The following is a 16,707-nucleotide window of genomic DNA, read 5'->3' as shown; positions in this document are numbered from 1 at the left end:
ACCTGCTGAAAGTTTGTGTGTATGTGCATTCAAGTCTATCATGTAAGTTAAATAAAACTTTTGGAGGGACAGTGTTCTGACATTGATCCATAGGTAATGCATGCCCCAGTAACTCTGCGTAATAGGAAGTCATTGTATGGGTAATTGGTCAAAATATGAAAAACAGGAATACACAATAGAATAAGGAGCGGGGAAAACTGAATGAAAAGAAATGCAAAATAAAGTTAGGTGGGAAAATTTTGATCACCTTAAATTTGTCGAGTAGTATATAAACAAGAAGAGAAAACAACTGATCCTATAAAAGGCATTAAGATAATTGTCAAATGTGTCTACAGTTTGGATCTTAGGTTCTTGTTTACAGGTTTGTACAAGTAGAGGCATTTGGATGCATTGCACGGTACACACATTTCTCTCAATTGGAATAGCAGACAAAATTTCTGAGGGGCATCAAGTTTAATCCTGCTGTTTTGCTTGTAAAATGACTATTGGGACATGTATGCAAAGCATGCAACAACTTGCACTTTTTAAACCAATTTTGCCGTACTTTTTTTACCCCAGTATTTCAAACCAAGGAGGCAAGTTTCTCCCTATCCACCCCCTTGGTACATCATCGGTTCATATATCTTAGTTCATATATCCATACATGTGATAATGATGCAAAACTCCCAATGTGTTAACCTTCTGATATAATTATATTGATTGAAAATTACTTTCCCTAATCTGATTTGCACATTAACAGTGTCAAGTTATGCTTTAAGGCAATGTAAAGTGCATATGATGTAGGTGTGGTATCGATATTCCAATGCCTCAAAGTGCCTAAATATGTCTTGTATACATTTATTATTGACTGAGAAAAGTGCAGTGAAGGGCAGATATTACTTGCATGTCATGCTATAATCAAAGATCTGTTAGCTTGCTCTTATATATGATATTAACCTGTTTTGAAAAACAACTGTTTAATTAGGTTAATATGTGTGTTTCACCACTTATGTGGAAACATGTTCTTTGTTAAAATTTTGCTTAACCCACTTTCTATATTTTAAGTAGAGTGAGAACTCTTATCCAGTCATTTGAAATGTGCATCAATAAAACTGTACTAACAGCATTTTAGTTTTCCAATATTTGTTAATAGATTCTAGGCTTGAAGTTGAATTATCACAAAAATATTTTTTGATGATAACAAATAATGATCAGACTATATTAATAGGAGTGATCAGGATCAGGATTGCCTTGTTCCTTCCAGGTAATTATACAGGGTTAAAGGCCAATTGTTCTAAATACTTATTTGATGTAATCCACCTATGAAATAAATTATGAGAATAACCTTTTTTTTTCAATTTATGTTAATAACTGAATCGTGATATCTTCGTGAATAAGACCATCCCTGATAAGACATACAAAATGCATTCCAAGTAGCACTGTAGATTACATGATTTCCACGAAATGGAAACCTGCAGTTCTTAAATGTCTATCCCATTACAAATTGCGTGAGTCTACCAAGGCTAGCATCTATCTCATTATGCTAATCTCATTATCCAAATATCCATACAGGATTGCAAACTTACAGATAGGCTATACTGGTTACTGAAACTTTCATCTTTTATGAATTTTACCGGGGTCACTCCCATTGTGGCCTGTACACCATCCGCGATAATGAAAACGTAAAAAGGGTCGTTTTAGGTGGGTAAGCACGATCTGCGCGTATCGCGTTTAGGGTGTCAAAAACATGAAAAATTGGAAAAAGGGTAGCAAAATTGCAATTTCTAAATACGCTGAAATGAAATTTAGGGTATGAAATTTGATGTTAGGAATGAAATCCCTGTTTAGGGTGTCGTTTTAGCCAAGGGTTAAATCCTTGTTTAGGTGCTTTTCAAAAGTTGATTATCGCGGATGGTGTACAGGCCACAATGGGAGTGACCCCGGGAATTTTAGCAAGACTTTTTAGGAATGTTCTATTTTCTGATGGTGACATGTAACATAGCTCAGAACTCTCCAGAATGTTAATATAATCTTACTTTTGCCATCTTGGAGCAAGTTTATCTAATAGATACATGATCTACCCTATATAGGGGTGCTTAATATTACTCAACATCAAATATACTGTTTGTGGTCTCATTGACATGAAATGGTCCAAAAGACGCATATCGTCCCTGGTAGAGACAAGTATCCATCGGAATTCGCACAGACTCTTTTAATTGAATTTGGCGTCTGATTGCCAAGGCAACTAAACTACAGGAAAGACATTCATTCCAAGCACAGCAAAGATGTTTGATCAAATTTGATCTTTGTGGCTTACGCAATCACATAAGTACCGAAAACGCTAATAATATGAATGTGTGTGTGGAGTTGGTGAGACATTGGTTGTGAATGTACATCAGTAGTGTGACTTCATTTGTCTTCAAGAGCTCCACATGAAATTAGTAAATCCATTTTGTTCTTGCTGTGTCTGTGTGGTAGTCAAGTACACATGGCGGTACTTTGAAGTCAGTGTGCTTGATAACCAATAAATTTCTGGTGGGTAGGCAAATGCATTTGAGCTACTTCATTGGCAAATGAAAGACAGTCAGGTTCTGGGTAGATCCTTTTCCAATCAGGTGCATATTCAGGGGGTCACTTCTGCTGGCAGCATTCACATAGTCTGCATTCAAATGTCTCTTACTCAATGAGTGGTAGACATTGCAACACAACCCCCTGGAAATATGTAATAGTTAGTGGGAAGAATGGGAAAAGGTCTTTAGGCTGTCAATGCTAATACAGACACCTTCAGAACATGTTACTTTCCTGGTTTTTGACAAATAAATTGTCACTTTCATTGATCATGTCACATCTAAACCATCACCATCATTTGTGTATTTGTAAACATGGTCGGCCTGTATGGAGATTATACTTGGGTCCTGATGAAACCATGCTCAAGCAAAATGCTTAAAAGGGTGTTTTTTAACACACAAAAGTTGTGAAAAGGTGTGGTTTTTTTTTTTTCCACAAGCATGTATCTGATAGCTTTACAAGCCAGATGTCCACCATTGCAGTGTCATCCTGAATACAGATAATAAAGTTTTGTGATTCACAGCAAAAGTAAAACTCCTTTACCCATGCTGAGAAATGGACTATTCCATTGTTCCGGGTCAGGTCATTAGTTTGTTTGGTGCTGGCATGGCCCATGAAACAATGGGAGGCGCTGTCTCTTGAAGACTTTGGGGCAGGGTCGTGTTTTGATTGTCATTAAACAAGTCAGCATCAGGAAAAATTCAAAGGGTAGTCTCAACTATGAGTGACTATGGTGTACCTTCCAAAGTATGAATCTAGCCTTGTAATTACATAACAGCAGCTGCTCACCTCCTGTTCTAGTTCAGTTCATACTTATTCTGTGGCATTGCCCTAGCTTTGTTGGAAAGGTAGTGATTATTTCATTTAAACGCCAGTAGGCAGTCCAACAGACACTTCACTTACAGAAAGTAGAGCACTGTAGAGAATTCTAGGCCAAACCAGTATTTGAGATAAGTTGGAATTGTCAGCAATAAGCAGACAAGTTAAAGTGTGGCAAATTCAATGAGGTATCTGTTGTGGAGTACTTTTCCGTGAAGAGTGTTGGAAAATGTTTTATTCAAGAGTAAAGAAAGAGAGGAATAGTTATAATGCCAAATAAAAGAAAATTGTGCGGCAAATATATTCAGAGAACTTTTCATGCTGTGGTTTTGTTACTGTTTTAAAGTTGAAAGTTTTCCCATTGAATGCTAATGAGGTTATTGACAAAAAAGGGGGGTTGGCAATCTACAATTCACAATGTAAATTGATTTAACTGTCGCCAAGATGTTTAAGATGTGGATTGCCATCATTGTGGAAGAATATATGATATTAGATGGTGATGACATCAATCATCTGTAAGGGTTGCCTAGGGTGTTTATTAGCTTTTTTGTTCATACCAGATATTTTTCAGTCCAAAGAAAAGATGAGGTTTTCCAAGTATGGTACAATAGCTATTTGCAGGAGTATTGCTGTTACTTTAAGTCAATGTGCAGTGAGCGTATGACACTGTCGGTTAACCGAGAACAATTTGTATTGAATTTTTTTAAATTGAGTGTGTTCTGTTAAAAGCGGCATAATTAATACAACATCCCCACAGCATCATAATCTAAATGGTGTCATACATCATGGCAGGTATGTCTCTTAATGTGCACTACGGATGGGTTGTCAAGGTGTTGCGCTAGCAATACTTGGAGCAAAGGTTTGTTATAGGGCCTGTGGCAATTCTCTCATCGCTAGGCTCTAAGTCTTTAAGCTACTAGGAAAGACATTGGATTTGACTTGTTTGCATTATCAACTCAATTAATGTACTGTTGAGTTTGCCCAAGTATGGGTTAATGGTTATCATGTTTAATGCATCATTAATGATTGAACGTGCATCTAGGTAGGAAGATTGTTCCCCTTGGAGGTAAATTCCTATTGAATAGAGCTTTTTGGAGAAGAGTAGTGCACTGTTCAAAATGATTCAATTCCAAGAAGTTGTATATTAGCAATGACCTTCCATTTATTTGGAGGTTTGGTTAGCACAAGGTAGTTGTTACAATTTATTTTACACCTGTCTTAAGTGAGAAGTAAGCTTGCTATCTACTGAAGATAGCTTAAGGTTCCATTGTTGTCTAATGAAGATAACATGTTTTCATTACTATCTACTAAAGATAACCCAAGTTCCCCATTGCTGTTTTCAGAAGATGAATTGTTTCCACTGCTATCTACTGAAGATAGCTCAAGGTTCCTTTACTATCTAATGAAGATAACATATTTCCATTGCTATCTACTGAAGATAACCCAAGTTCCATATTGCTGTATTCAGAAGATGAATTGTTACCACTGCTATCTACTGAAGATAGCTTAAGGTTCCATTGCTGTCTAATGAAGATAACATATTTTCGTTGCTACCTACTGAAGATAACCCAACTTCCCCATTGCTGTATTCAGAAGATGAATTGTTACCACTGCTATCTACTGAAGATAGCTTAAGGTTCCATTGCTGTCTAATGAAGATAACATATTTTTGTTGCTACCTACTGAAGATAACCCAAGTTCCCCATTGCTGTATTCAGAAGATGAATTGGTACCACTGCTATCTACTGAAGATAGCTTAAGGTCTGTCTAATGAAGATAACATGCTTGCATTGCTATCTACTGAAGATAACCCAAGTTCCCCATTGCTGTATTCAGAAGATGAATTGTTACCACTGCTATCTACTGAAGATAGCTTAAGGTATGTCTAATGAAGATAACATGCTTGCATTGCTATCTACTGAAGATAACCCAAGTTCCCCATTGCTGTATTCAGAAGATAAATTGTTACCACTGCTATCTACTGAAGATAGCTTAAGGTTCCATTGCTGTCTAATGAAGATAACATGCTTGCATTGCTATCTACTGAAGATAACCCAAGTTCCCCATTGCTGTATTCAGAAGATAAATTGTTTCCACTGCTACCTACTGAAGACAGCTCTTGGTTTCATTGATATCTAATGAAGATAACATGCTTGCATTTACTAAATCTACTGAAATTTTTCTCATGTTCTTGTTCAAATTTAATCCAATCAAATTTTGTATTGTAAAAAACTATGCGAAGAAAGCTTTTCCATTTACATTCACAATGGAACATTTTTGTTGTCACCTTATTGTAATAAACACAATAACTGCAGAATATGACAAATGCTTTACTTAGTCTTATAAGTTGTGTCTTATCTACTGTAGATCAGGAATTGTGATGTTATGGAAATCTTCATACACGCCCATACCATCTTGTAATTAGAGATCATATCTGTAATGTGAACGCTTGATATTTTCACCTGTAATCTTAACCAGGGTTGAATGGCGGTGTTAAAGTGTAAATTTCAAAGACAAAGGTAAACAGTACGGTATTAGTGGGAATTGATGATGGGGGTTTACTTAACAAATGGGCTATTCCAATTGAAATCCATACACCCTCTATGAAAGATGCAACCTTAATCTCCCACACAGGGAGTGTGAATTGCAAATGGGATTACCTGAATGGGTGATTCCATTTGAAATCTCCACCCCCTGTGTGGGAGACTAAGGTCATGTCTTCCATAGGGGTGTATGGATTTCAACTGGAATTGCCCAATGCAGATGTGTTTCTTGGCAAGCTAGTAAGTCAGCTATTAGTGGTGTCCTGTTAAATGAGGCCCATTGACGTAAGCTACACGTGCGCATATTAACACCCTAAGTATAATGATGATGATCACAAAGTATGTCTTGAAAAGCGATTGATAATGATAGTGCATTTGGTACTTGACGCTCTAGCTTAGGGTGTGATGAAGCTTTATCAATTGATGGGTTTAGATGGCCCTGTTAGGAATGTCAGCGCGGGGAAGTACTAGTCAACTTTTTTGGATGTTTACTTAAAGTACTTAAAGGTTGACTCCATTTTAAAGAATCAACCATTATTAGTTCCCACTTTCGCTGCTTGTGTTTGTAAGGTGTATTATAATAAATCAGTACACCAAATGTAGAGGCTATGTTTGTCAATATGTGTTTGTGTTGTCTTTTTTTTTTCAAAAACAGGGTGAACAAGTCATCCCTGTATTGGATCTGGTGTGTAGCTCAGATGTGTGTAATTGTAATTTTTTTTCCGGTTCAATTAGTAAAAGGAGAGTTTATATATCCAAAACAAATATACTGGTACTTAACTGTGAAAAACAGTACAGCTTATTGTAAAATGAAGATTTCTGCCCTCCACTCACCAACTATGAAGTGTGCCCTCTTAAGTTTTGACACAAATTTAAGAAAAGAAGCTAAGGAGTGATGCTGTACTTGCCTCCCATTGAGTGACTACTAGCACTAGTAACCAGAATATTTAGAACTGGGCAGTATTTGCCTGTATTAGTGTGACATTTTGTCAGAAAGTTTTGAGTCAACGATACAAGTAAAGTTCAAATTGGTTACACCAGAAAGCAACATTGATAAAGAAATTATTTGAAGCATTAAATATCCATTTATAAAATAGTTTGACAATGTGTTGTTTCCTTTTCCTCTGTCTTACCCCTCCCCCTCCCCTGTATTATCCGCCAGCTTTAACAAATGAAATAGAGGTGAAAAATATTTCAAAGGAGTATAAACAAAATGTGCGAGTTGAAGGATACAAGTAGTCTCCAGCACGTAATCTCCTTGGATGTGCTCCAAATTCAGGAGACTTCTCACTGATTGCCTCAAACATATCCATGTCTTATTTCAATGGAAAAAGAGATGAATCAAAGCATTGTATTGCAATTGAATCAGTATCAGTGATTCTTCATGCTTAATTCATGTCATATCACATAGCAATCCAGGGCTCCTTAAATGAGTGGGCGACCATTCTGCATAGTAAGATTTGATTAGGCAATGTATACACTTGCACTTTCATAACTTAAAATATTGGGCCGGCAATTAGTGGAGTTAATTAATTAGCTTCCCTGATGCTTTAAGCAGCAAGTGGTCATCTGTGTACACATGTTAACCATCCCTGGTATACATGTGTGTGGTGTGGACATACGCCCACTAGTTTCTGTGATTTAGCCCTAATACCGGATGATGCCGATCAAACATTAAACATGTATGACTATATCAACATCTGATGTTGTAGAAAGCATTATCCATATTGACTAGTGAAGTATTTCCTTGAAATCTTTAGTTTCCTAAACAAATCCAAACTTTCATCAATTACCAATACAGAAGTTTGATGATTAAAAAGTTTAGTGAAGAATTTTTACAACCAGAAGTTTGGTAGTTTTATAAAAGTTGAATTGACCCAAAACTTTTGCACTTTTTGAACGTTTAATCACAAATTGAAACATTTAGCGGTTATCATATCCAAAAAGCTGTACTTTTTAATATTTATTTTAAATTAAATATTTATACAAAATAATGAATAAAATAATTGAATGGGTAAGCGTCACTTTAAGAGTTTGTCAGAAATGTTGAGCTGGTTGATGCCAAATAGATCATCTGAATGATAGAGAGTTATGACGTGATGCTGCGGATCAAATTGCCCATACAGCTAGCAAGCCGGCCATACAGCGGAGGTTCTGGAGTGATGCCATAACAGTTATTGCTGCCTTGCATCTAACCTCCTAGCTCAGCAAGGGGTTCTCTCACTAGCCCCTCCCAACTCTGCACACTAGATATATGCGTCACCCATCACTACTAAGTGAAGCTGATCTTAATGTTTGCTCTATCAAACATACTTGGATTTCCATAGACTTTATATCATAAGGATGTTGATTTTGTTTTTTGGTATAAAAATTAAAAGTTTCTGTTATTTATTGAAGTAACTTCTCAGCATCAAGGTAGCAATAGATGATAGAATGGTATACACTGGTATCAAAGAAGTAGTTGTCAATGCAATATTCAGTAAAAGGCCCAAATAAAGGTCTGGCAGTTTGGTTGTTTAGCTAGGTTTCTAGGGCAACCTCTTACGTAACCCAATCCATGTTTGATTATTGTCACACAGCAAGTCTCATATAAGCATTTTCCCAGGGTAAGTAAGTTAAGTAAGGCTTATGGATGATATTAATGGAATTGCCAGTTATTGATTACACTAATTTACACCAGCGGTATCATTACACGCTTTTCTTCATTAGGCCGCCTGCCCGTAATGACAGAGGCTGCTCGCTTACGGCTAGGTGTGGCAATTTTTATTATTGCTTAGCAACCAGGATTCATCTTTGCCGGCCGGCAGCCATGTGCTATGGCAACATAATGGATGTAGTGGTATCGGGCTGCTAAGTAACTGTCTGAGCCTCGTTTGTTTTTAGGTGGGCAGGTGTTTAATTGCTTGGAAATGATGGGTTGGGTTCTAAGAATGTGATGTCTTGGTTATGGATGGGGTGGGTGGGTGGGTATGTAATGGTATCATATATAGAAGCAGATTGAACAGAGGTCAAATGTATCATGGGTGTGTCCAATTGAAAGTAAAGGTGTGGCACTTTGGTTGCTAAGCCACACTTAGTCCTCATCAGTTACTAAAGCACTCATTGACTAAAGCACTCATTTGACATTGAGTTCCCAGTGAAATGCAAACCTCTTAAAGGAGTATTTTGTGATCCTAGCATCCTCTTTTTTATGCCATGTTTCAGGAGATTTTCACAAAAGCTTTTCCCCAAAATTTCAGTTGATTCTGATTTTGCATTTGCAACGTACGTGTATTACATTGCTCCATAGGCCACCATGTTGTAATTTTGTTCTGTTAACAGAACATAGATACAAATTTGATGATATTTTTGCCAAGTGAAGCACAGAAGCAATCTGCAAGAAATAATTTGCACACAAACATTACTTGGCCAGAGGTTGCTGATGGTATAAAAATCTTCAACTTTTTTGGAAAAAGTGAGGGATGTGATTGTGGAATAACTTAAATAATATAATCAGTATGGTAAGTGTAATATCAATTAAAAGAATAACAAAATAATTAAACCAAAAAGAAAAATATCATGAATTGATCTGATTTTGTGGACACTGCACATGCATTGCAATGATGGGCAAGGACTGTTTAGTTGTCCAGGTGTTCTTGATGTTGTTTTTGAGTATTCAGTGAACAATCATGAAAATTATGTCGTAAGATACAATAATGAGTTCAATTTTAAGTTTAATTTTAAACACGGACTACAATATCATTGATGTACATTGTTATTAAACCAGATTAACAATAATTGATGTCAGTGACTCTCCTTTCTAAGCTGTTTCAGCTGCTGTTTGGACACATAGCGCCAGATGTAAGGTCAATAATGTGATATGACGCAAATTAAATCGCCGTCCAAATACAACAATTCTGTTGATATATGGTATGTTGACGTGGATAGCATTTTTTTGGAATTCAGTACAGTTAGGCTTGCTCATTGTGTAAGATACAAAAAGTAGCATTATGGCATTATAGCATAGATGGTTGTTCGGCTGTCTGAGCCGAAGCAAAATCATTAATCCCCTCTGCAGCTTCCACACACAACTTTGCACACGGCAGGGTGATAGGGTATAGTAACCTCATGTGCTGTATAATTTTTGTCATGTAATTTACATTCTTGAAACATGCTGTATAGCAGAACAAGATTTTAGGTTGACTTTGTTTTATTTCTTCTGTGAAATACATTGCTCATTTAATTTTTAATTTATTTATATTATTCATTTATTGTCATTAGCTTGACCATTGGTGCCCGAGAACCCCTCTAGATTTTAGTGTGGATGAACTTGGCTTAATTATGTAGTATGTTGGTAGCATAATGCAGCCACTTCTTGAGTCTATGTGACTATAATTACATGAAAACCTGTGCCTTTGTGCTGTGACATTGCTTACACTTCCTCACATTAGATGACTAGATGAGGCTATAGCTGACTGAAACACAAGCACATCTCTAATACACATTCCACTTTGTCATGCAAAAATAATGAATTGGCCTAAACCTTTTTTTAAAATCCAATCCAGGTCCCTCTTTAAAGTGTCATAATATCAATATGAATCTAGTCTCGGTATCAATTTACATTGGTCATTTTGAAGGGTTTCAAAATGGTATTTGTTTAAGTAATCAATACTACTCAGCTAGCATGCTACTGTTTTCTCTCTCATATCAATTTATTCTCTGACGAGTTGGGTGAATGACAGCCACAATGATAAATTTATTTATCAATGATAACGACTTTGACAACTTTTGACGTATTAATCATTGTTTTTATACGTCAAATACCTGATATCAAATTAGTTGCCAAATAGCATGCTTATGAGTTAGCATAATTCCTACACAAGTAGAATTGTTACAGAAATTGAGAAGTTAATTTCTATTTACATTATGTCCTGTACTGTGGTTGATGTTTGTTCTATTTTCTCAAGGTTTTGACTATTTTATTATTATAGTATTTGAGATTCTGTGTCCATTCAGGTTCTTTCTGGAGTTGATCAGAGGCTGTATTATTCGCAGTTTTGTATACCGTATTTCGTCAAATAAACGCCCCCGGGGGCGTTACATTTTCCCAAAGGGGGGCGTTTATTCAAGGTCAATTTTAGAATGATAATTCCCGTTAAAATCATGAGGTAAACTTAAAACTCACGCTAAAATGACGAACTATGAACTGACTTCTGGTTCACTTCCGGGTTTCCAATCCAGATTTTCGCCAAAAAGTGACGGTATTATCGACCATGTTGGGAACTTGGTAAGCTTACTACACAAGATAGCATGGAAATATCGGCATTTTTGAAACATCTTGGTTGAAAAAAGTGGTGCAGGGGCGTTTATTTGAGGGGGGGCGACTATTTGACAAAATACGGTATCTTCATTTGAATTTTATATTACTGAAACAAATTTGGACTGTGGCAGTTGGTCAATTGAAAGAAATATACATGATAATTCAGTACATTTTAAACAGTTCTCAATCCGGAATAAAAGAATATTTTGTAAAAATATACTTTCACTATATTTTCCTAAATTAAATTGCAGCTGATACCAAGTCTTTTGTTTTTACAGTATTATAATACCATGTAATGCCAGCATGCCAGTACAGTTTGGCAGTACAAATGAGAGGACATTGCACTTTTACAAGAAAACTGTGACAGTAACAAGTTCAAGTAGAGAGTTGTTTGTCCTGCTTATGGGTTTAGGAGTGCTCAAACATTGTAACCCCCGTTGTTTGGGCATTAATTAAGAAATTAATTAGTGTTCTCTGTAATGTTATAAGTTGATACATAACAGGTCTTGCAGTTTGTACACTTACCTGCAGTTATCTAAAGTTAGAGATTTGTTGTTTTGGGTTTCTTTTTTCATCCAGATTCAAGAAACATTATTTCACAACTTCATAGTGGGAAATAAAATGCCAGTTTAAGAACAAGAAAAAATGAAATAAAATTAAGGTCTTTTTTTGGGCCAGATAACTGGAAGATGGTCTTGTGAACAATACATGTATTTGTAGTAAAGTAAAATGGACTGACAGATAGGTAGGATTTAGAATTCTTGAGAAGCATACCAGAATATGAAAAACTTAGCAGCTTTGTACTTTTGATGGTAATTCCGCAAGACAAAATGATCTGTGTGTACTTCATTACTTGTATAAGATATGTGTGTTCCAACTGATAAACCACACTTTATACATTTTATCGGTATTCTTTCACACTTTTTTGCCGACATAGTATGTATAACAGAAGTAGTGCCCTGATTTGCTATTTTATTCCTGTCATCACTGGTCCATGAAATGTTGGCGCCTCATTCACTGAGGACAAGTCACATAGCATCACATGATCCATGCGTGGCCTATTTGTGCTGAGAATGATAATGTTTCAATGTATAGTGCAGCAATTACTTTCAGCATTGATCAATAATAATGACATCAATCAATAGATAGAAATTAAAAGCAATTCTTGTTCAAGAACATTAGACATCGTTCTCATCTCAATTTGTGAACAATTTGGTTCTTAATTGGTTTGTTGTTGTTATGGTATTTCTTGTTGTTTTTTATTCTTGTTGTTGTAGGTGTTGTTGTGATACAGGTAAACAATGATAACAAGTTTTGGAATTCCTTAATTAATGTATTTTTCTTTATCTTTTGTAATTTCTGCAGGTCATTCCAACCGATCCATGTCAACAGCTACTAGGAGCAGCTCGGCATTAAGTTCAGCCAACTCTCCAACCCCATCCAGCACAAGTCCGGTATTGTCCATCGAATCCAACCAATCCAGTACAGCAACTCCTCCTCCTCCGACCACCAACGGCAACAGTACCAAACAATCACAAAGCGCTTCCACAGATAGCACCACCCAGTCATAGCTAGATGCCATCGGATAGTCAGCCCTACCATCCATATGGGTCACTTGTGTTGTCCATATGGACCAACACCTGTTCTTCTTCCCGTAACTGACCATTAAGTGACCTCTCAACCTGTCCTGACTACCAGATGGTCCTACCTGCCCATTCTAGTGAACCTGCAATGGTCAGTAACTGTCCTGCTGTATTTTGGCCATGAGGTGACCTCAAGAGTGAGTGGTAGCTACCTGATCATGTACTACCTGTTAGACCCCAACCTGTGCCCGGCCCACCTGTATCCCGGTAGGTCCTGTAGTTAAACTGCGCTAGCAATAAACCTGTCGTTGTTATTGTTGTTATGGATACGCTTAATTGGTGTGGTTTTAATCAAGCAGGTTGTGGGAAAATCCACTATTTGCTTTTGGAAATGAAAAACACTTTATGAAGTAAGAAATGATGTGTTATTAATCAGAGAAGTTTTGTGGGAAAATGTTTGATTTGTGGAGTACAGGTTGTCACAAACATCATTATACACCTGCTGTTTAAATTGTTTGAATGTTTCCCACACTCTTCAAAAATGGGATGAAACACAAAAGGGATCAACCTGAACCTGGTATTAGAAGTGAAGTAACAAGTGCACAGGAACAAGTGTATGGCACAGAAAAGATATAGGTATACCGTAAAAACTTGATAGTTAGCATATGTGCTTGCTATCGAGCGCTTTTAAAACATGCAAACATGGAATGCCCCATCCACAAAAGTGTTAAGGGTTTTGAGCAAATCATCGATACACATAGTTATATATGAAAAAGTAAACCTGAAAATTTGTGTCTCAACCCCATTAGCTCAGTTGGTAAAGCACCAGACTTTGGTACAATTTCGTGTTTTCATAAGCGCTCGATAGTAAGCACATATTCTAACTATTGAGTTTTTACGGTATGTGAATTCATCTATCAAAATTAAGTTTTCACAGAATACATAGAACAAGTGTATAGCACAGGCAAGATATCCATTATACAGGTATACGGGAATTCATCTATCAAATTGAAGTTTTCACAGAATATACAATAAATATGTTCAGGTTTAAAAAGTATGTTGCCCCGTTTGGTGGAGAGGAGTCCAGTGTATTTGTTATTATTTGAGGCAAATCTCACTTTACTATAAGCAGGGCACAAGGTGTGATAATAATTACTTTTGGATATTTACAAGAAGAATGTAAACTAGTGATATAAACAATGATTTGGTTAATGAACAAACTTGATCAGATAATCTTCTTTCAAGACCTATGCGATGTATATTCTAAATGTATCACTATCCAAGCTGAACCTTCTATACATGTAAAATGGATTCTAAGGACTTGTCGACCTTGAATTTATCTAAAATGAACTTCAGTTTGATTGATGAAATCACATATACTTTTCACAATCCTGATATTGCAGCAATATGATAAAATTGCACTTTTTATATGTTTTTTTAATGTATTTATTTATTTATTGGTATCCTGACAATTCAAAATGCATTTGTTTTATGCCCTGATGTCAGAACAGTACGGCTACTGTGACTATACGAGGTTCCTTATCATCCCAAACATTGATAAAAATCTACATTTATTATAACCCAGGGTTTGTGTTATTCTTTGATCATACACTGATTTTCATTTCATCTTGGCCTAAGTAATCACGCAATAGTAATCATCTTCCCTGGGTGGTCTGCGTGAGGCCGACCGTCTGTCCACTGCGGTGGTCATTTGGCCAGTTGGTCATACACCTGTGGTTGGACACAGTGTGGCTTCATCAAGTGATTGGTATTTTGTACCCTGGAAGTCCATGTGCAACAACCTATCGCACATTTCATCTACACAAGACCACAGGAATCAATCAGACTGTGTTACTTGAAATTTAGGTGGATAAGGACTCTTAGTTGACTTTAGCAGTGGTGGTAGCTAACCCAGAGAAATATTAGACAAAGATTACAAGATTGGAAAGAGATAGATGGTAGGTAGCACCTGAGGTTTGTCATCACAAATCATCCTACTATATAGCAGCACAGAGGGTAGAGTGTACCATGTCAAGATGGTGGCACACGTAATGATAAAAGAATCAAAAATCACATCAGGTGATTCAACTGTTGAGGAAATCTCTATATCTCATATTTAATTGCAATTCATTTTTGAGTTTATGCTGGGTATCTCTTTGGATATTGAGATGGTTTTGCATGTTATAGATAGTGGTCTGATTGGTACTATGAATTCAATTTGACAAAAATATGACAGTAAAGAATGTATCATTATATTGTTTCCCTGAAGACCATCTTCCTTGCCCGGCTTCCTTGCCTACTTTATAGATTCAAAACACAGAAAACCCTACTTAGCAGCAATGAATGAATTGACAGGTAGATCCACCTACCTTAAAGTATTCTACCAGCTTTATTTCTCCCCAAATTACACTTTGCAATATTACACAATACACACTCAGCTTGCCAAATTCAGTCAATACTAATGTAATTAGTGGTATTGTTTGTGCATAAAACAATAGTCATTAAGTGCCAGTAACTAAATCAAATGCTTTTATTCTCACCGCTCAAGTTGACCTTACCTAATATTGGCTATGCATATTTATAATTGAAAGATTTATGATATACAAAGAACGATACTATCTATATGTGTGCTTTTTATATAATAATGTATTAAATACAGGCATTTTTGATAATGAATACTGATTAGATAACTCTTTTCATATCATAAAGTGCTCCATCATTTCATATAGCCTAATATAAGTGGTTGGCAAGATATTTATTAATGGCTAGACAAAATGCTGGTAGCTACTATACTTCCATAAAATTGGGGAAATGGGTTAATGGTTGCTGACATTTTTTGTAGCGATGTACTATATCACACCGCCAGTGAAAATGTGTCTAATGTAATGCAGTTGATAGTTATTACCCATGGATGCTTTTCCAATGCCACTACTTTTGGAAATGGATTATAGAAGATCTAGCCCAAGTAGAATTCACATGTTGCAGCATCTTTTAATTCTGTTTATCTTCTGTTATATTTGCATTTGATCTCAGGACCATTATGAATTATTTTGGAAATGCAGTTTAATTTGCTTATCAAATAGAACACAAAATTATCCCTGCAGCTGAAATGAATGGTTTTGCCTTTGTGAAGTCACATGATGTTTAACTGGGTTACCCTGTTGGCTGAACCAATGGGGTGCTTCACTTGGTGTCAGGAGGGCCAATCACAGGCGTGCTTTCGCAGAGCCTTCTGCTGCTTTTTGGTTTCTAAGGGCCATTCTATGTCGGGTGATCATTGAGAACAGACACAGAATTTTTTTCATTTGTGTCCCCATCAATTAATAACCAATCATACATATAGTTTGATCAGCTCGTAATCGGCGGGAATTGTTAGACTTTTACCACTATGCCCAAAAGTAGACAGACGCTAAGAGTGATATAGTCGACCTGTATGGTCAATATTGTGCTTGTGAAAGAAATAAGACAAAGTTTAGGACTTGAATTGATAATTTGAGATGCTTGGCAAGATGTCACAAAACAATTCTCGCAATAAAATATATTGATATTCATCCGCATTGTGATAAGGCCCACCGATTTAGAGCTGATCAAACTATACGTAGTGGTGCTAGATGAGGGTAGTATGAAATGCATCTGAACTGAACAGAAAAATAGTTTCAATGTAAGACTAAAAGGTTCTTCAAAACCCTCAAATATTTTCTTTTCCCAAAGCAAGTTATTTTTGATAGATTGATTAACTGATTGAATGAATTTACTCGATTGCTATTGCTTGCATTTTATTTTATATAATATGTATACCAGAAAAAAATTCACAAAATATGACTATTTGATAGCACTAAATATAAACAGGACTAGTGTAGAGAATGTATTATCAAACCATCTAACTGGGACTACACATGTGGAGATGTTTCAACAC

The 16,707-nt window shown here is 36.3% G+C and overlaps 1 protein-coding gene across 1 annotated transcript in view; it reads left to right on the top strand.

The window, feature by feature from the left end:
- Positions 1-16,461, top strand: part of LOC140152477 (chromatin-remodeling ATPase INO80-like) — a 137,613-nt gene extending 121,152 nt beyond the window's left edge. Inside the window, exon 33 of the mRNA XM_072174800.1 lies at positions 12,574-16,461. Coding sequence (XP_072030901.1) covers positions 12,574-12,779 — 206 coding nt within the window. The 3' untranslated portion in view covers positions 12,780-16,461. The remainder of the gene's footprint in view (positions 1-12,573) is intronic.
- Positions 16,462-16,707: the final 246 nt, after the last annotated feature.

Source organism: Amphiura filiformis, chromosome 5 (genome assembly GCF_039555335.1).
Source record: "Amphiura filiformis chromosome 5, Afil_fr2py, whole genome shotgun sequence".
In the NCBI taxonomy this organism is placed as follows: Eukaryota; Metazoa; Echinodermata; class Ophiuroidea; order Amphilepidida; family Amphiuridae; genus Amphiura; species Amphiura filiformis.
The sequence above is the reverse complement of the archived record's forward strand: the minus strand, read 5'-3'. Positions and strand labels throughout refer to the sequence as shown.